The following is a 20,099-nucleotide window of genomic DNA, read 5'->3' on the forward strand; positions in this document are numbered from 1 at the left end:
CTGCACCAATCTATTCCCCAGCCCTGGTTGAGGCACATATGGGAGGCAACCAATCAATGTGTCTCTCTCACATCGATGTTTCTCTCTCTCTCTCTCATACTCTCTTTGTCCCTTCCTTCTACTCTCTAAAACATCAATGGGGAAAATATTCTTAGATGAAGATTAACTATATATATATACACACACACACACACACACACACACACACACACACACACACGAAATTATATCCTGATATCCTGCTTAAAAAACAATCCCTTTAGCATAAGTACAGTAAATCCTTAAAAAAAAGAGGTGCCACAAGAATTTAAAAATGAAAATCATATCCATTTTATTCATTATAATTTGAATCAACTCCACATTATCTAAGTCCTAACTAGTTGAGTCCCCTTATTTAATTTTCTTCTGAATAAATCAGTCAGTCATTCTTTAAACAAATATTTATTGATTCCCTTAATTGGTGTCAGGCACAGTGCACATAGCAAATCAGACCAACAAGGTTTCTGCTGTTCTAAAGCGCATTTTCTAGAATGGGAAACAGGCAATGAACAGTACCAAAATAAACAGAATCATTTTAGATTGCAATAAATGCAGGAAACAGGCAGTCATGCTGAAGAGTAATGGGGGAAGATAAAGGTAAGGCTGGCCTCTTGTTTACTCCCTTACCCCAGTACTTAGTACCTAGTACCAAGCCCAGCCCAGTTAGGTGCTCAGTATGTATTTGTTTACATTTGATGGTTAGTTGATCAAATGGATGGATGGATGATTGTTCTAAGATGTTATTTGAAATGAAACCCGAATGATGAGAGTGAGCTAATAGCATTAAGAAATGGGGAAATTTATTCCAGGCAGGATAAGTAATATCTAAGCCTTGTAGGTTATTTCAGTGAGTTCAAATTTAATTGTAAAACAAATGAGAGGCTATTGAATGGTTTTATAATGATCATCTTCATAAAAATTATATGAAGGAGCTAATATTATTACTATTACATTTTACAAACGAGGAAATTGAACCTATAAATGATAAAGAAATTTAACCAGGTTCATGGGTCTAGTAACTGTGAAATTGGAATTTGATTTCAAGAAATTTTAGTCTGGAATCCACAATGTTATAAAAAGACTCAATAAATATAACATGTATAGTAACTTGCACAACAAGACCTGGATTGTTAAACCAGCAAGGAAGAAGGAGGCTGAAAAACAGAGACCTTCCAATTAAATGGATTCAAATTTTAAACAATTTTTAAAACATCTCTTACATTGACTTACGAATGGAATATATAGCATAGTAAGAACCACTTCTGACTGACTTTGTCTTTTGAGGTTAAAAGTATCTTTGTGTAATAAATTATAAACTGGATTATTTTAAAGGGGTGTAGGGTTAATGAACTTTTTGAATATAGGGAACTTGCACAAAATAAATATTCTTTAAGTTTATAATAGTAATAACTTGAAATAGGGAAATCATTATAAACTCAAGCTGGGCAGTCCAGTTTGGCTATGCTTTTCAAGTTGAGACTAGACATTGTGTAATTTATTGATTCTTAAGAATTGAATTGGCTGTCTTCTAAGGATACTATCTAGGGCATTTTGTACATACCCTGGAGCCAGACACAGCATAAGAACAGTCATTCCTCTTTCAAAAAAAAAAAAAAAAAGGAAAAAGAAGAAATGAGGGCTAACAAGAAAATCACCCTAACACTCATAGTGAAATACTTAATATTTCAAGTAATGGTTAGAAGTAAGAAAAAAAAACAACAACATTTAATTGTATGCTTCCTTTAAGAAAAAATCCAGAGAATTTGCAATTTAGACACATAATCAAATAAGCAAGAGTCCCATGCGCTGTATATTATTGATTCAAATTGACAAGGTCAGTGTTAAGTTGATATATCAATCAAACTTCCTCTTCTATAACCCAAAATGATGTTTTCTAATAGCCACTGTTAAGCAGCTATTTGTCTATTTTCTTGTGTTTCTTTTTTCCAAATTCACTTACGTTCTTTTTGTTTTGCCTTTAATAGAGGCTCTGGTACATAGTAGTTGCTTTAAAAAAAGAAAAGAACCAAGTAAATAAGTCCCTCAGCTCAGTGCTTGAGGGCAAGAACAAAGGCAGAGAAGAACATGGTAATGCTTTTACACCTGCAATTCCACCTACCTCAGTTAATAAAATACGAAGAATTTCAGGGCGTGCTATAAGCTTCCCTGTTTTTCCCACTTTTTTTTTCCTTGCCACATCATATCATATTCTAATTTATATTCCTTCACCCTTAGAGTCCCACGTAATATGTCTGTAAAGGAAATAAATTTCCAAGAACTCCACTAGTTGTAGTACAAACAAACTCATAAAATCACTTTCAATTTATTAAATGGATTCTGAAGCCATGAAGGAGAATGGAGAGGCTGCATCGAATTTGGGGGCATAGATATACTTTATCTTAACCTTGAGCTAAGAGAACACCTCCAGGCCTTATCATAAATCATTCCCAGAAACGTTTAAGAAGCTGAGGACAAAATGCACAAGTTTTACTAGAACTCACTAGTTAAAAAAAGTGGAAGTAAAGTAAGCTTGGCAACACCAAGTTCAGAGGAAAGAAGACACCCAATGGGGTTGTGGCACATATTGTTCTCTGCCACTTTAGTCAGTTTGTCCTTTTTTTCACTCCTCCCCCAAGTGGAATTGTTTATGGAGGGGAAAGTAGCATGGAAGCTTGTCATGTTGCTGAAGATTTTGGCATTGATGATAAACGTGGATAAGCATTGAATAAAATAAGACTTTAAAATTTTACAGAAAGCATTTTTTTCTTTTGGTTCTTAAAAAAAACAACCTAACATTTGATTCTGTTATTGGAAAACGTTTAAATATGTTTGACATTATTTGAGTATATCAATCTACTTTTCAACCCTAAGTTTTTGAAATTTATCTACAGAGCAATTATTTCCAATTCAAGTTTATTATCCTAATCAAGATAAGTATAAAGTTATACCTACATCAGATTTCAAAGTATGAAAGTCACAATGTAAAATATCTCATTTATCCTTTTAAAAAATATTATCTGTTGAAATGATAATGTATTGGATATATTGAGTTTAAGAAAATGCAATATTAAAGTGAATTTCAACTGTTGAAAAAATGTGGCTAAGCCTTGAATAAAATAAGACTAAAAATAGTACAAAAGACATTTTTTAGAAAAATGTAACCTTCACATTAAGAGAAAATTGTATAAAAATGAAATCAGTATTTTATGTCATTTATTAGACTTAAGATGATTCTACTTAAGTCACATGAATTATTGAGATTTAATTTAAAAAGGAACAGTATTGGTTTCTAAGACTTTGTCTTAAAAAAATAAAAGATGATTTAAGTAGAGAAGTTTCTTCTGATTTAGTTCATTTTGTTGCTCTATGTAACAACTTACAAATAGTGGTAATATTTTTATAAGTCTGTAAATGTATACTATTTGAGAATCAAAGTAATTTTCTTATTTTCAGCACACATTATTAATTATAATGCTACAGTTTAAGAAATTGTATGTTGTTTACACCATATACAAGATATGAGAATGTTTGATAAAGAAAAACTCAAAACTTTCCAAATGCAAGACCTCATCCATCTTGTTGAATTACAGTCTTTGCCACAGCTGAGGGTATTTCTGGATTTCATTATTTTCCCTGTGATTTCCAATTTTTCTTCTAAGGAAATATCAATTTTATAGATAGTCCCATGAAGTTGCCTTGGTGACTTTGACTGAGCTTTAATAATTTCTTAGGGAAAATAGCCTTAAATGAGTTCTTCCCTGTGGCATTTCTTAAAAGGAAACTGAATATATAGGGAAACAGAAATATTAGCATGATCCACTCTAAAACAAAAGGTAAAGATATAGAAATAGTAAATGAGACCTTTACTTTTTATTGGCTTTTATTCAGTTACCCAAATTGGCTGAAATAATACATGAGATACCGTGAAATACACATGTATAGAAACATTCAGTGCTGCTCAGAGATTTGAATTTCACCTGAAATAAAGTTGATAGAGGGAATAAATTAAAGCCATAACTCTTTGTTTAATATATCACAAGAAAACTGCATTTTGTTTTGCTGCTCAAAACTTAAAAGCTTTTTTTATTGGGGTAACACTGGTTAGTAATAATATTATATAAATTTCAAGTTTACATTATAATTTGATATCTATACTCTATTGTGAGAGTGTATAAATTTCAATTTTATAAATTATATAAATTTCAAGAAATTTATATAATATTATTAACCAATTTTACCCCAATAAAAAAGCTTTAAAGTCTAGTTTCAAAAAAAAAAAATAAATAAATAAATAAAATAAATAGTATAGTTTCCATCCATTACCATACTATATTTGACCCCCTTTATCCACTTTGCCCTCCTCGCACCCCCCTTCCACTTTAGTAATTACCTTTCTGTTGTCTGTATCTATGAGTTTGTTTTGTTAGTTTTTTTGTTATTTTTTTGTTTTATATTCCACATATAAGTGAAATAATATGGTTTTTGTCTCTTTTCAAGTTACTCATTTCACTGAGCATAATGCCCCCGAGATCCATCCATGTTGTTGCAAATAGCAATATTTCACTTTTTTTATGGCTGAGTAATTAGTTGATTATATACTAGTGTCCCAGTGCACAAAATCTGTGCACTCGGTGGGGTCCCTCATCCCAGCCTGGACCCTCTTGCAGTCCAGGAGCCCTCGGAAGATATCCGACCACTGGTGGTCATCCTTAGTACTGCTGCACAGGTGGGAGAGGTTCCTTCCATCACCACTGTGCTTGCCAGCTGTGAGCCTGGCTTCCGGCTGAGTGGTGCTTCCCTATGTGGGAGCGCACTGACCACCAGGAGGCAGTTCCTGCATTGAGCGTTTGCTCCCTGGTGGTCAGAGCGCATCATAGCAAGCAGTAGTTCTGCTGCTCAATTTGCATATTAGCCTTTTATTATATAGGATCATATAATTATCCATTTTTATTGTGGTCATTTTAGAAACATTTACATGGATTTTGTGGGTGGTTTCTTTTCTTTCTATCTTTTTTTTTTTTTTTTGTAGTTTAGTTTGTTTGCTTATTTTTTCAAACCTATTGATTGCTTTGTAATTTGCTTTTGTTTCCAATAGATGACATACCTGAATATGCAGGTCTTTTCCATGTTGAACAGATTCTTACATTGCTTTTCCCTCAGATGATCTTTTCAAACTTTTGTTATTTATGACTTTGTCTTTTCCTACTTTTTATGCCTCTGGAAGATTTCTCATTTTTGCATGCCTCTCTTTATCAGGGTTACCTAGTAATGTTAAAATTTGGATTTTCCAATTGTTATTCAGAAAATAAATCTGAATATGACTCCAAAGACTCAGTAGACTTTATGGTCATGACGTGTGTTACATGTTACTCTGAATAATGATGCATGGTTTTGTATTCCTTATAAATTTGATAAGAATTTGTAAATTGTGTATTGGCATGGTCAAAGAATGGGGTTCTCCCCTTCTAACTTAATAAAAGTTACCAAAGATGTCATGTGAATTATACTTTTCTTAAGTACAGTAGGGAAAAAAAATATATAATTTGCAGCCAGCTGACCTAATTTTTTATTCAGTTTATTGGGGTGACATTGGTTAATAAAACCATATAGGTTGCACATGTACTCTATAACACAACATTTGCATACTGTATCATGTGCTCACCACCCAAAGTCAAGTTGCTTTCTACCACCATTTATTCCCCCTTTACCCTCTTTACCCTCCCCCTAACCCCCTTTTTCTTTGGCAATCACCATACTGTTGAATGTGTCTTTATTTATTTATTTATTTATTTATTTATTTATTTTTGGTATTTTGGAGTTGTTGTTGTTTTTTTTGCTTAATTCCTTCACCTTTTTTGCCCAACTTCCTTTCTCCTCTGACAGCTGTCAGTCTGTTCTCTGTATCTATGATTCTGTTTCTATTTTGTTCATCAGTTTATTTTATTTATTAAATTCCACATATGAGTGAAATCATATGGTACTTGTATGTCTCTAACTGGCCTATTTCATTTAGCATAATCCATGTTTAAGTACTGGCTTGTTCTGTTACACAGTTTCATCTCTTTTAATTCAATTTCATATCCATAAAATCAGGATCATGTGTCTGATTTAGAAAGAAAATAATGGGTAAGAAAAGCATTTAGAGAACTGTACAAAAAATGTTTCTCAAAATGTGTTCCATGGAAAACCATTCATCTCTTTTGAAACAAAGTGTTTTATGATCAAGTGCTTTTGGAAATATTTGGTTGAACTAAGTTCCTTTGCTTTAGGACTCGCCCAAATGTCAGCAATGTTAATATGTGGGACCATCCCAGGAGTAATTATATTATGCAGAGTTTCACCAGCTTATTTGAATCTATTACCATTTCTCTATAAAGTTCAACACAAGGCTGATGTGATCGCATTATCAGCAGTACCAATAAAAGTACAAAAATTCTATGTAATCAAGATAGTCAAGATATTTTAAGTAAAAATAATGGAAGCTTTGTAGCATCAGCGGCCATATATAGGTTTAGGGTAATGATTGCAATTATGATAACAGGGACAGAAATAGAATTATGGAAACATTCTAAACCGGAATGTGGGAACATCATTATCTGAAATAGAAGCAGAACTTGCACTAGACAGGCTGGGCTTTCAAACGCCAGCCTATTTGGATTTCTCTCTTATTTGAAGTTTTCTCATTCCCTAATATTTATAAAATTTTTTACTGGCTGCTAGGTTGGAACCTGAAGCGTCAGTATCAGGGATTTATTCTCTGCCTAATGGATGGAAAGGAAAACATACCCTTTAAATCCAGTGTTTCAGTGCTTTGCTGTTTTCAGGCTCTCCATGCTTGCTCAGGAGAGTCTATTCTAAAGAATTCTTTTTTTTCCTGCCAATGTGTCTGAAGAATCAAGATGAGGATAATGGAAGAAAGTTAAACTTTTCTGAGAATGATAAAAGCATATTTGTATTCTGGGAAAGATTATGAAGGCATTAAAGGCTGGGATCAGTAAGCTGAAAGACTTCCTTGCCCCACCCCAAGAGGAAAGGACAGAGGGGGTGATGGCTGCCAAAAAAAAAAAAAGAAAGAAAAAAAGAAAAAAACACAAACAAAAACATCAAAAAACAAAACAACAAAAAGCTTTTGTAATATCCTCGGAGATCGATGATGAATATTTCTGTGGCTTTTCATGCTATTCGGTGTAATGTAACCACGTGCTGTTTTCTTATGAAATTTTCAGTAACATCCCCATCATATGATGCCCTGTAGAGTGGGGTGGATTTGGGGTTTGGGATGACATGATGAAGGGTCAGGGGTGAAGATGGGCTGTAGCTGAGAACTGAGGCTGCTAATGATCTGCTTTTCCCAAAGGAAGCTGATGGAGTCTCCCAATTTGTAAATTTCATTTTAAAGGAGGTTCAGTCTTTTTCAGTGCCATTTGTATTAGGCGCCAAATGCCAAACACAGTATAGAACCCAGGAGGGTTGGATGACAATGTGTGAGAGCCTCGGGGATTCTGTTAACACCTTTGGCCTAAGGCCCAAGCCTGATGCAGGCATCCAGTGTCGAGTCTGTGCAGAGTGCAATGCAGTTTGGGCTTCTTGCCCCATACATAGCAAGAGGAAAAAGGAAAAATACACCAAGGATTAAGAACTATTCCCTTGCAAGGACTAGACAGGAGCTAAACTGGCCCAAACTGTCAATCACAGATCTTCCCAGGCCAGAGCACTGCCGTTCAGTAAGCCCTGTGGGCAGGGAAGTGAGCACTCCAAACCCATCTTTCCACATGGAATTCTGGAAAGAGAAAACATACATAGTAAATACATGAAAAAAAAAAAAAAAAAAGTATGCCAAGGGAAGAATCCAGAGAGAGCCTGCCAGGGGCAAAGGAGCTGTAATTTGCTTATCAAATTGAAAGTTCCATGCATAGCATAGTGAGTGGTGTTAAAAGTTAGCCTCTGCTCTGATGCATTTTACGACTTTGAAAACAAAACACATCTAAAGGGCCAGTGAAAGTGTGCTGTGAACTATGACTAATATAAGGAGTGCGGTCCATGCTCCCCCAATTCTTGTTGCTTTGAATGAAATTGAGCAAGAGTTTGAGGAAGGGAGAATCCCTGGTCTATTAGTTTATCTCTAGAAAGTGTATTTTGTAATTTTTTAAAAATGTATTTTATTGATTTTTTTACAGAGAGGAAGGGCAAGAGACAGAGAGCTAGGAACATCGATGAGAGAGAAACATCGATCAGCTGCCTCCTGCACACCCCCTACTGGGGATGTGCCCACAACCAAGGTACATGCCCTTGACTGGAATCGAACCCGGGACCCTTCAGTCCACAGGTTGACACTCTATCCACTGAGCCACACCAGTTTCTGCTGTACTTGGTAATTTTTAATTAGTGAAGCTAATGATTCACTTTTGGACCATTTTATACCAGTGAAAGGGAATAAATGAAAAATATGTAATAATATACGTATGGCCAAAAAGACCCAACCCTTTTTAAAATTTTGGCTTAAAAATAGTACCATTCCTACTCCCATCACACAGTCTTTGCATCTTCTGTTTGCTCGGCCTGGCCTATCTGTTCTCCAGATATCTGTGTGTCTGGCACTCTCGTTTTATACAATATCCTGCTAAAATACCACTCTTTCGGAAACGACTGCCCTAATATCCTATATAATAAAAGGCTAATATGCAAATCGACCGAACAGCAGAACGACTGGTTGCTATGATGTGCACTGACCACCAAGGTGAAAATGTTCAGCAGGAGCTGCCCCCTGGTGGTCAGTGCGCTCCCACAGGGGGAACGCTGCTCAGCCAGAAGCTAACCTCACAGCTGGCCAGCACAGTGGTGGTGGCTGGAAACTCCCGCCTCCGTGGCATCACTAAGGATGTCCTACTGCTGGCTTAGGACCGCTCCCTAAGACGTCAGTCAGACATCCCCTGAGGGCTCCTGGACTGCGCAGGCCGGGCTGAGGAAACCTCCCCCCCTCCCCGCACTAAGTACACAAATTTCATTCACCAAGACTCTAGTACTTATATAAATTAGTTCTGTTCCTAGCCCTTACCCACCATTGCCCTACTTCAAGCTTCTTTACAGTTTTATCATCACTTGGTATATTCTTTTTGTTTCTTTATGTTTAATCTCCCTCCACTAGGATTATACGAGCCAGCAGAACAGAGATGGCTCTTAGTTTGTTCACTGATATGCGTAGGTTGTTCCTAGAACAGTTTCTTGAACATAGTAGTCATACAATAAATGTTTGTTTAGTGATTATAGGATGAAATAAAAAGAGGGAGTTGTGTGAGAGATTTTATATCTTTATGTGTATTTTTATACATTTTCAAATAGGTGTTTCAGTAATTTTCCACAAGTGCAATAGGAGAGTCATTTTCCTGAGAATAATGGGAGAACAAGAGTGGTGAATGTCACTTACATCATTACCCCTTCTCATATCTGAAACTGTTTGCTTTTTTAAGTGCATGCAAAGAATCCTTTTTTAATAATCCTAGTTCTCTTGCAGCTTTCATCTCTTCGATGATAGCAAGGGTAATTTTTTTCTTCTAAGATGCCCCTAAAGAAACATTTTTAAATAATATATGCAAACAAAAAAAAATTAGGAGAAAATAGCAGAGGGAAAACAAGGAAGGAAAATATTTTACCTACAGAAACATACTTTCAATTATCTCCGTTTCTCATGCTATTATTAAAAATATCTCTGCTTGGATGGAACCGTTTTGTTTCCAGGCTGCCTTCTCCTTTGCTTCTCTTGTGAACTTTTTAAATTTTGCGTCTGGCAGCAGTTTTGTTTTCCTTGGCACTCAGTACTGTGTAACATACTGTTAGCCGAAGGCTATGATGTAGAAATTTATTATTAAAAATAAAAGTGAGGGAAAGAAGAATTTATTCCATAAGGATAAAAATGACAGTGTCAAGGAAGTTAGGATTTTCAAAATGCTTTATATGACAGATTACATTTCTTTTCAAGGAAGTATACTTGTTTCCTTGGAATAATTATAAGGGTCTTCCTTTTGCCTATCCTGATATTAATGGGAGATGAGGAAAGATAGTGGGTTTTGATTTGTTGGTTTTTGTTTATTGTATTTTTCTGTGTTTTTCCCCCTAGAGAATTTCTTCCTCAGACAGAAAAATTTTTGTTTGCCATATATAGGCATAACCTTGGTGACCTATATACCCCAACCCTTCTGGTAAGATGCTTATTAAAATGTCATTACTCAGAGGATTAATCATAGTCAAATAGCTTTGAGAGTATCTTTTATAGATGGTGAGAGACAAACTTTTTTTTCTTTCTGAACTAAGCAGCCATATACTTTTTATCAACCAGAATATATTTCCGTTTTCTCTTTTTAAATAATTTTTCCAGTCTCTGTGTCAGTACCCTCCCCTGTTTTTACATCTCTAGCACCTTTCTATAACTAATCTTAAAATCATAACTATTTATCCTCCTAAAACAGTATCATGTCATGTTAATAAAGGTTGTCTCTTTTCCCAGAATTGTCTGGATATCATGCTGCTACTCGTTGATCTTGAAGGCTTAGCCCAGATGAGTTCAATTGCAAAAAGGAAAGAATAATTCCCCAATTTCAACTTCTGTTCCTCATTGTCCATGACCCATTTATGTCTTTTATCTAATCCAATGGTAATGTCAGATGGCTACTTTGGTCATCTGCAATTTAATACTAATCCTACCTGCTTGATTCACAGGATGTTTTGACTTTCTCATTGATATAACATCAACATCAGTTTGCGCTGAATTCTGAAATTCATTGACTTCATTGTGTAAGCTCTCCTCTTTACTGCTTATTAGAACTGACCAATTATTTTCATTTGCCTTAATCATTAGTCCAGGGAATGGGGATAGAGAAGAGTCTCTGTACCTCCTAAAACACTAGCCCTGTGGTTCCGCTTTAACAGATATATGTACCATTTCCCAAAAGCTTCATTTTAATTTAAATGAGCTATCAGATTCAATAAGTCAGGCAGTTGAACCACACTGGGAGGGTTTTCTTTTCTGGTACAGCTTTTGTTTGCATTTACATTTTTTTATTGGGACAAAATATACATAACAGAGAATTTACCATCTTCAGCATTTTCTTCATTTAATCAAAAGTATATATATATATATCTTTACATTTAATATTATTTTGTGTTAGTTTATATTTTTTTAGGGAATACTGAAAACAGTCTGCCTATTTTAGTCTTTGGTTCATGCTCTGAGAACAGTGTTCTTATGCAGCAAAATAAATTCCGTATGCAAATAGGATAAATATTCATACGCTAATATGAAGCGAATCCTCACTTCCCCACTCTCCACCGGCATCCCACCTGTGCCAGGTATGGAGAGGTATGAGGACCCTGACATCCTATCCAGCCCGCTGCACCATCTCTTTTTCTTTGCATTTAAAAAACATATTACAGAAAAATAACATAACAAACCATATACACCAACTGGAATAATTAATGCTGATTTTTGGCTTCAATTATTTTAATTTATAATAGAGTTTAACTGTTAAAGCCCTTGTGTGATTTCTTCAAGTGCAAAGGGAAAAATACCCTATTGATTTCTGTTGAATAGGAGCATTCCAGTATCTCATTTATCACTTCAGAGTTCATTCCTTCTTAGATTATATTTTACTTTGCATACAGATTTTTGTAACTTGGCATTACTTTGAAGAAAGTCGTAATAATATACATTTAAAAATATTACCACATGCTTAGTCAACTCAGATCATGAAAATATCTATAATAATAAAAACATAATATGCTAATTAGACCTGACATCCTTCCAGGCAACCTTCCCAAGGAAGCCGGGGCTGCAAGGGAATCCCGGGTCCTGGGTGCCTGCTGGTGGCCAAAGGGAAGCCCGGGTCTCAGAGAGAAGCCTGTTGATATTTATCCCTTAAAGCCCAGGTCCCAGGTGCCAGAGGGAAGCTGGTGCCAGCAGCTAGAGGAAGGAAGGCCTACTCTTGCATGAATTTCGTGCATTGGGCCTCTAATAATATAATAATGATATTAAAATATCTACATGTATAAAAGGCTAAGTCACCATCTGACCATCCAACCCACTTGTAGGTATGATACACAATGACCACCAGGGGGCAGACTCTCAACACAGGAGCTGCTGAGCTGCGGTGACTTGGCAGCAGCAGTTCTTGGGTGACGCACCCCGGAACCAGAGAGGAAGGAGCCTGATTCCTCATGGGCCCTGTCATTCCACCAGGCTGAGGGTCCCCACCTGCTGGAGGGACCCAACTCACTCCACAGATGCCTTTTGAGCCAGGGCACTGCCCCAGGTGTAGCCAGCCAGGGAGGGACTGCAGGAGGTTGGCTACAGGGCATGTCTAACCTGTCTTGCCAAGTCCACCTTCTTATTAATTTGCTCTCAATGTGCACAAAATCCATGCAGCTCAGGGGAAGGAAGGCCTATTCTTGCACAAATTTCGTGCACCTGGCCTCTAGTACTCCTAATATATAAAAACTCTGGGTCCGTCACATCCACAACAACCTGAGGCTCCCCCTGATGCCAGGCTGTGTGTACACCAGGCTCTGTGGGTGGGGAATTGTGGCAGCATATACAGGGACAGGGGAAGCAGGACCGGTATTCACACTCACTCACAACCGCACACACGCACAGACACACACAGCACCCACTAGCTCACAGCCATTTCTCCCTTTCTTTCTCTCCTTCCCAGCTCCATCTCAGATCTCAGAGCCTCTCTCAGAGTAAAACAAGCAGACTGGGCCTGAAGAGGCCTGGATGGAAGGGAGGGTAGACAGAGGGTGAAGTGGCCCCTACTGGCCCCAACCCCTCCCAGCCTAAAAGGAGGAAGAGGGCGACAGGGAGTCAGGGAGGCCTGGAGGACTGCTAAGAAAAACAAAGAGAGACAGAGACTGGGTGAGATCAAGCTGGCAGGGGAGGACAGTTGGGGGTGATCAGGCAGGAGGCAGGCAGAGGCAGTTAGGGTTGATCAGGCAGGCAGACAGGTGAGCAGTTAGGAGCTAGTGGTCCCAGAATATAAGAGGGATTGGGCCTAAACCAGCAGTTGGATATCACCCAAAGGGTCCCCAATTGGAGAAGGTGCAGGCTGGGCCGAAGGAACCTCCCCCTCCCCCCCAACCCCATGCACAAATTTCCTGCACCAGGCCACTAGTAGGATATAATCCCTTTACCCTAAATCTCTCCCATTTGTCTCTTGTATAATTCTGGGAAAATAATTATCTCTGATAGATAAATTTTGGCCAATTTTACTGTTTTATGCTTCAAAGGTAAAAGTCAGAATTAGAGAGTAAATTTTAGGAGGTTTATTTTATAAATCCTGGTTTGTTAATTAACAAATTTATCTTGTAGTAAATGATGGTGCAAATGAGTCTATATTTATATGTAGTTTTTTCACTTCCAGTAAAATTACATTTTTAGCATGACTGTTGATATTTATCCTATAAATTGTCCCTATCTGTAAATTCTCCAGTTATCCACTAGGATTATGTTTATTTGAATTTTTAAAATACTAAACTCTTAATATACTGAAATATATTATTCATTTACTGCAGATCTTTCATCAATTTGTGATAACATTTGAAGATTTTTATATAGTGGATCTATTGATCCTTTGTGTGTGTGTGTTTTTTTTAATAAGTTAGAAAATTTTTCTACATTCTAAGGTATTATGTGCCTGGATTTTATACTGATAGTTTCATCTTTTTAAAATGTAAATATTTTTATCTGTCTAGAATTTATATTTGTTTATATTTTATAAGGTTCAGTCCAAACAATATATTATTATTATTATTATTTCATTTGTTGAATAACTCATCAAATACCCATTGATTTTTTAGTTTTCTTTTTCATATATTTTGCTACTTGAGTTCATTTAAAAAATAAGGAGATGAATACATCTCATTCATTTATATTTTGAGTCTTAAATCATTATCCCATAATTCAGTAAAATATTATATTATATTATATTATATTATATTATATTATATTATAATGACCTCTATGATATTTTTATATTTTCTAATATTTTTCTGATTCCCATAAGTTTTTTCTCTCAGATAAAATTAAGTTGTGTGTGTTTTTTTTTTCTTGAAAAGTACAATTTAAAAAAAAAAAAAGAGTTTTTTCTCTTAGATAAAATTAGGTTTATCTTTTTTCTTTATTTTCTTGAAAAGTACAATTTTGGTTGAAATTGAGTTAAACTTGCAAATTTCTTTAGATAGAACTGAACATTTGAAATTTTTATAGAATTCAGATTACTTCATTTTTTTGTAAGTGCTTATCAAACATTTTTAAGAAATGTTATAAGGTATATTATTTCTTGTTGCTTTGTGAATAGTTTTTTTGTTATTACATCTACTGAAGTTATGTGGTTTTTGGAGATAATAATGTATATAAACATGATGTATAGTCTACCTTATTAGTGAGCTAGATTATTAGTGGCAGGAATATTCATGAGTAGTGAGTGTACTGGACTCTAGCACGATTTCATGCACCGGGCCTCTAGTATGTAAGAAAAGCTTAACATGGTTTAATGTCTGTTCAGAGTGTTCCTTACAATGAGCTGTAAAGCTATCGATTAGCACACTCTTTTTGTCACACAGTGATACTAAAATACCTTCAAAACTACTAACAGTTGAAATATTACCTATTAAACCAGAAGTTTATTACTTTGTGTATGTTCATTTATTCATGATGACTATTTAATTCATTACTATTAAAACATACATTTCAAAAGCCTATTCTTTTAAGAAATAGTAAAAATGTTTGTCATGTAAAATAAGTATCATTTAATTTACGGTAATTATTTTATTATCTTACAGCTCATGGGGCATTCAGAATGGGACCACAAGCGAGGGCCAAGAGGATCACAGGTAGGGTATTTTCTTTTTCTGTTTCTTTTTTGCATTTTATTTCTTTACACTTTGAGCCATGAGATTTCTAAAACTCAAAAAATAAATAAGTAAATAAGAATAAGTAGAAAGAGGAAGAGACAAAATAATCATGCCATTTGTTTTTGCTTAAGTTAGCTGTAATTAAAGTCTGGTTTCAAATCCCAAAAGCAGAGGCCAGTGTATTCCTCCTCAGAGCTTTCTGGCATCCCAGATCAGCTGTGTTTTTATGAATGCAGAGTTTATACGCATCTTGTCTCTGCCAAACACATTTTGATCAGCAGCTCACTCTCTTGATTTTATTCACTTCCTTTGATAATTTTTCTATGTATTTCTTCTTTTCTCTATCTTCCTGTGTTTGGTTAAATATTTTGAAATATAATCAGACTAAACCCTGAACTAATTACAGATTTTGTCTGTAAATTAACTGTCTTTGTCGTAGGGAAATAGAAAGATGAAAGGACCTGTTATTTTGAAAAGAAACAAATTCTAAACCTTTCTATATTACCAGACTGTTTTCATTGTCTTACTTGATGTCTTAGGCAAGGAGAAAAGCTTCCATGACGCATTTATGCTTTTTAATGACCTAATTAGACAATGTGGATTTGTTTTTCTTCCATAATTACTTTGCCTGACAGAATAAAGGCTGAGTTTTTAGCTTCAGAAAATTATCTCTCCTCCCAGGATAGTTTGTGAAGAAATATAAAAATTATTTATTTCACAGCAGCCTGTGTTTATCTGATGATAAACATGCCAAATGAAAATGCAGTAGAGGGGACATGTTTACCCCTGCTGCTCACATTTTGCTCTTGACACTGAGAAATACGGTTAAAAGAGAGTTGAATGGGCGATACTGTCTATGAAAGTTCATTGTGGAATGTGAGGTTCTCCCACGTGTTTGACAGCACTGACGTGGACCTGTGCAGTGATTAAGTTTGCCTGGTTAACTATTTAATTTAGGTTTCTGGGAAAATAAAACCATGTCAGTCCATTGTTTCCAGTTGTTATTATAATAGCTGTAGTTTTACTTTTGTTCATTATCAATTTGACTAGTAAATCCAGTACATTAGGATTCCCCAGAACAATGTATGCCTTGCTTTTCCTACCTCTCACTTCTCCTCCATTTTCTCTGGCAGCAACTCTCCCTCTGTCCATATCAGTAATGCTAAAGGCCCAATGCACAAATTCGTGCATCACTGGGTTCCCTCAGACTGGCCCACAGAATAGGGCCGATCCTGGCTCTGTGACATCCCCAGAGGGGTCCTGATTGCAGGCCAGATCCAGGAATCCCACCAGTGCATGATTGGGGCTGGGAAAGGACACAGGAGGTTGGCCAGCCAAGGAGGGACCGTGGAAGGGCTCCAGGGTATGTCCAGACTGTCTCACTCAATTCTGATTGGCCGGACCCCAGCAGCAAGCTAACCTACCAGTCAGGGCATCTGCCCCCTGGTGGTCAGTGCACATCATAGCGAGTGGTTGAGCAGCCTTAACATATTAGCATATTACTTGTTGGTTGAGCAGATGACTGGATGACTGGACACTTAGCCTATTAGGCTTTTATTATATAGGATTTTTAATCAGAATTTACTGCAAAGTCGTTAATGAAATGATGAAATTAATGTATGTTAAAAAATTTGTGATTCTAAAGCAATAAAAAGTAAAGATGAGCACAGGTAAGAAATGCTGCCATGGTTTCTGGTTAATGCCATCAAAGACATGTTGATATTTAAACATGCCAAGTTACTTGCTTATGACATGTCCCTTCAAAGTAAGGTTGTGTTAAATGTGTTTAATATTTACTGTTATTATGACCTATTTGACTGTAAGTTATCTTCAGGTTTGGATTGTCAATATAAATTGGAAAAAAAATTGTTATAAAAGTACAATGCTGTGTTAACGTTATACATTAAAATCCCAGAATGAAAGTTTTTAAAAACTCATATATTTGAAAGGTTGAAATGGTTCAAAACAGCAAAAGTATTTAGAACATTCTTGCATGAATTACCATTATCAGCATTAAGGTCTTTCTTAGACCTCTCAACTAGCTAAATAACTATTCCAAATGTAGTACACCTTTGCCTCACTTCACTTCAACTCAGGAAAAAAAATTATCAAGGTAAAAAGCAAAACCTTCACCAAAATATAAAAACAATAACAGCTACAACAAAAAATTGGGGGGGGAGGGGATTTCAGATAAATAAATTAAGCATTGAGTAATAACTTATCTAATTGTAACTTTCATGGGGGGGAAAATAATATGTGTTTTATTATAGATTATTGATTTTTTAATCTTGCTATATTTCCTTGGACCATAAGTCTAAAGCCTTGCAGTAATTCCAAAGAATTTCAGATAGACTGGACTTGAACATGGATCTCTTAATATGTTATTAATACCCCGAAGCCTTGCTCAAATTCCATCTCAGTTTAATTTCAATGAGGACAGATTTTAAGCACTGGCTTTGTGCTTAGATGTAGAATGCTCTACATTCCTAGAGCACTATTGTAGATATAACTGTGAAGAAAAACTGAATGTCAAGGTTAGTGCTTTTTAGAAGCTCACAAGTTATGGTTGGAAACAGAGCAATACTTAAACACTTAAACATGGTTGTTTGTATGGGAGATAATGCAATAATTAATAAATAATATGGCAAGAATAAACTTTTTTTTGCAGACTCACAACTGTAAACCTCCTTTTGCCCCACCCTGTATATAATTTGCATGCAATTCAGACTAGCATATGTGATATTAATTATATAAGCAAACTGTGATAGGGGCATGATGTCCAATCATCAAGAAATACCTAGTAGAAAGCAGACAGCTGTTACAGATGTGAGGGTTGGACCTCAAGGCAAATTTTAACCTATTTTACTTGATTCAAAAGAAAACCACCAATATGTGCCAGGCATTTTTTGAGCCTTGAAGTGGTCAAAAATGAGCTAAACAAAGTTAGCCTTAAAAAGCATATAACTTTATCTAAAGTCAACCTGAGTTCAGAGGATAAAGGAAAAAATAAGTGAGAGCATTAATCATTACCAGGAGAGAATAAGCTTCTCTTGGCTTTCCCCCCACATGCTTACTAAAGAAGAGATTTTGTCAGGTTTGACCTAATCCTCCTAAATTATATCATATGTGCATTATCACAGAGGATACGAAGGTGTTCCTTTCATACCAAATCTTTCTGATTTAAAAAAATACACATAGCTGAAACCGGTTTGGCTCAGTGGATAGAGCATTGGTCTGCGGACTGGAGGGTCCCAGGTTCGATTCTGGTCAAGGGCATGTACATTGGTTGTGGGCACATCCCCAGTGAGGGGTGGGAAGGAGGCAGCTGGTCGGTGTTTCTCTCGCATTGTTGTTTTTGACTCTCTATCCCTCTCCCTTCCTCTCTGTAAAAAATCAATAAAATATATTTGAAAAAAATACATATACTGTTTCAATTAAGTTCTAACATTTAATTGCTTATTACTCTTTAAACTCAGCAAGAATTTAAATTCAAATGCATTTATTTACTCTATTCTCAATAATTTTCATGACATATTTGTCAGCTCACTCACATCTATCAGGCTGATTCTTCTTTTTCTTTTTTTAAAGAATGTTCTTTCAAGTAGTAGATCATCCAAATTAGGGAAGATGCTAAAGGATAAATAAACTTCCAGCAGCATGCAGAACTCCTTCATCTGGCAGCATTCCCAGTAATACCAAATGAAGTCAGGGGAAGAAATTCTCAGAAGGCAATTAGCTGGATTTTTTTTTTTTTAATTCTTGAGGAAAAGTTTTCCAGTGGGAAGTTGAGAGAGGCAGTAGAAAATGTATCTCCTTTGAAAAGCTAAAAGTACTGGCATTGGGGGGTGGGGGAGGTTCCACAGAGCCGATAACTTAGTTGAGGGTCTTTGCAAGGAAAAATTATTTTAAAGTGTGAATTTGTAAATTTCCTAACATTTAAAAAAATATTTTATTGATTTTTTTACTGAGAAGAAGGGAGAGGGATAGAGAGTTAAAAACACTGATGAGAGAGAAATATTGATCAGCTGCCTCCTGCACACTTCCAACTGGGGATGTGCCCACAACCTAGGTACATGTCCTTGACTGGAATCAAACCTGGGACCCTTCTGTCCACACACTGATGCACTCTCCACTGAACCAAACTGGTTAAGGCTAAACTTCCTAACATTTTAATGTACTAGGAACCAGCTGGCCCTTATTTATCCATAGACTAGTGGGTTCTTTAGTCATTTAGTGTATTATTGATGACGTAGTGACTACCAGCCAAGCCTTATTAACTAGACTTAAGGCTTCTTATTGAAGAAACAACTTTTTCATTGAATTATTGCATGCACAGTAGAAGAAGATAGTTGAACATTCTGGTGGGGAAATGTTATTAGATACATTAGGCTGTCACTATGCTTTAAAAACATGGCATTCATTGTCTACCATGTACTACTGGAGCCTCCAAATAAAACTAGAAATAGATGCACCTATCTAGATAAGTTAGCTTTTGTAGCACTATTTTTAATCTCAAGGATGAATTTCAATGGGAAGTTATTATACTTCAGTATCCTTTCTCCTTGGGTTTTCAAGAGAATGAGTCTGTTGATGAACCTAAGGACTTGCCTCTAAGTGGTCTGTCTGATTTGGTGACAGATCAGTTCTTTTCTGGGTTAACTAATTTGTTTCTGATAAGAACATGTGAAGAGGAATTTAAATGCCTCCTAGACTTACCTAGGATAACACCATATCCAATTAACAAAGTTAACTCCATTTCATACATTTAAAAATACAACCTTGCAGATTTCCCAGAAATGTATTCCAAGGATTAATGTGAGTGGAATGGGAGTCCATCATTACATTTCCCAAATGCCGAATAATTCATGCCCTACATGCAGCTTTTTCTGCAAACATAGTGCTTTTCACTTGCGCTTCCTTCTCCTTTTTCACTTTTTCAAATATTAACCTAACAATTGTTACCACTAGTTTAAAAATCATTGCAGTAATAATTTCATTTCATGGTGACTCTCCAAGGAAAGTTTGTTTTTCTTTTTTCTTTTGGTTGTTGCGTTGTGAAATGTGGTTGAATTTTGTTTGTATGGACAGGGATCACACACCAATTATATATCTGGGTTCTACACATCTCAGGAGAGGCCTTGTAATCCCATACAACAGTG

The 20,099-nt window shown here is 35.9% G+C and overlaps 1 protein-coding gene across 1 annotated transcript in view; it reads left to right on the top strand.

The window, feature by feature from the left end:
* Nucleotides 1–20,099, top strand: part of PDE3A (phosphodiesterase 3A) — a 243,246-nt gene that overhangs the window by 134,004 nt on the left and 89,143 nt on the right. Inside the window, exon 2 of the mRNA XM_036455561.2 lies at nucleotides 14,869–14,919. Within this exon, the coding sequence (XP_036311454.1) occupies nucleotides 14,869–14,919 (51 nt within the window). The remainder of the gene's footprint in view (nucleotides 1–14,868; nucleotides 14,920–20,099) is intronic.

This window comes from Pipistrellus kuhlii, unplaced genomic scaffold (assembly GCF_014108245.1).
Source record: "Pipistrellus kuhlii isolate mPipKuh1 unplaced genomic scaffold, mPipKuh1.p scaffold_m20_p_3, whole genome shotgun sequence".
Taxonomy (NCBI): domain Eukaryota; kingdom Metazoa; phylum Chordata; class Mammalia; order Chiroptera; family Vespertilionidae; genus Pipistrellus; species Pipistrellus kuhlii.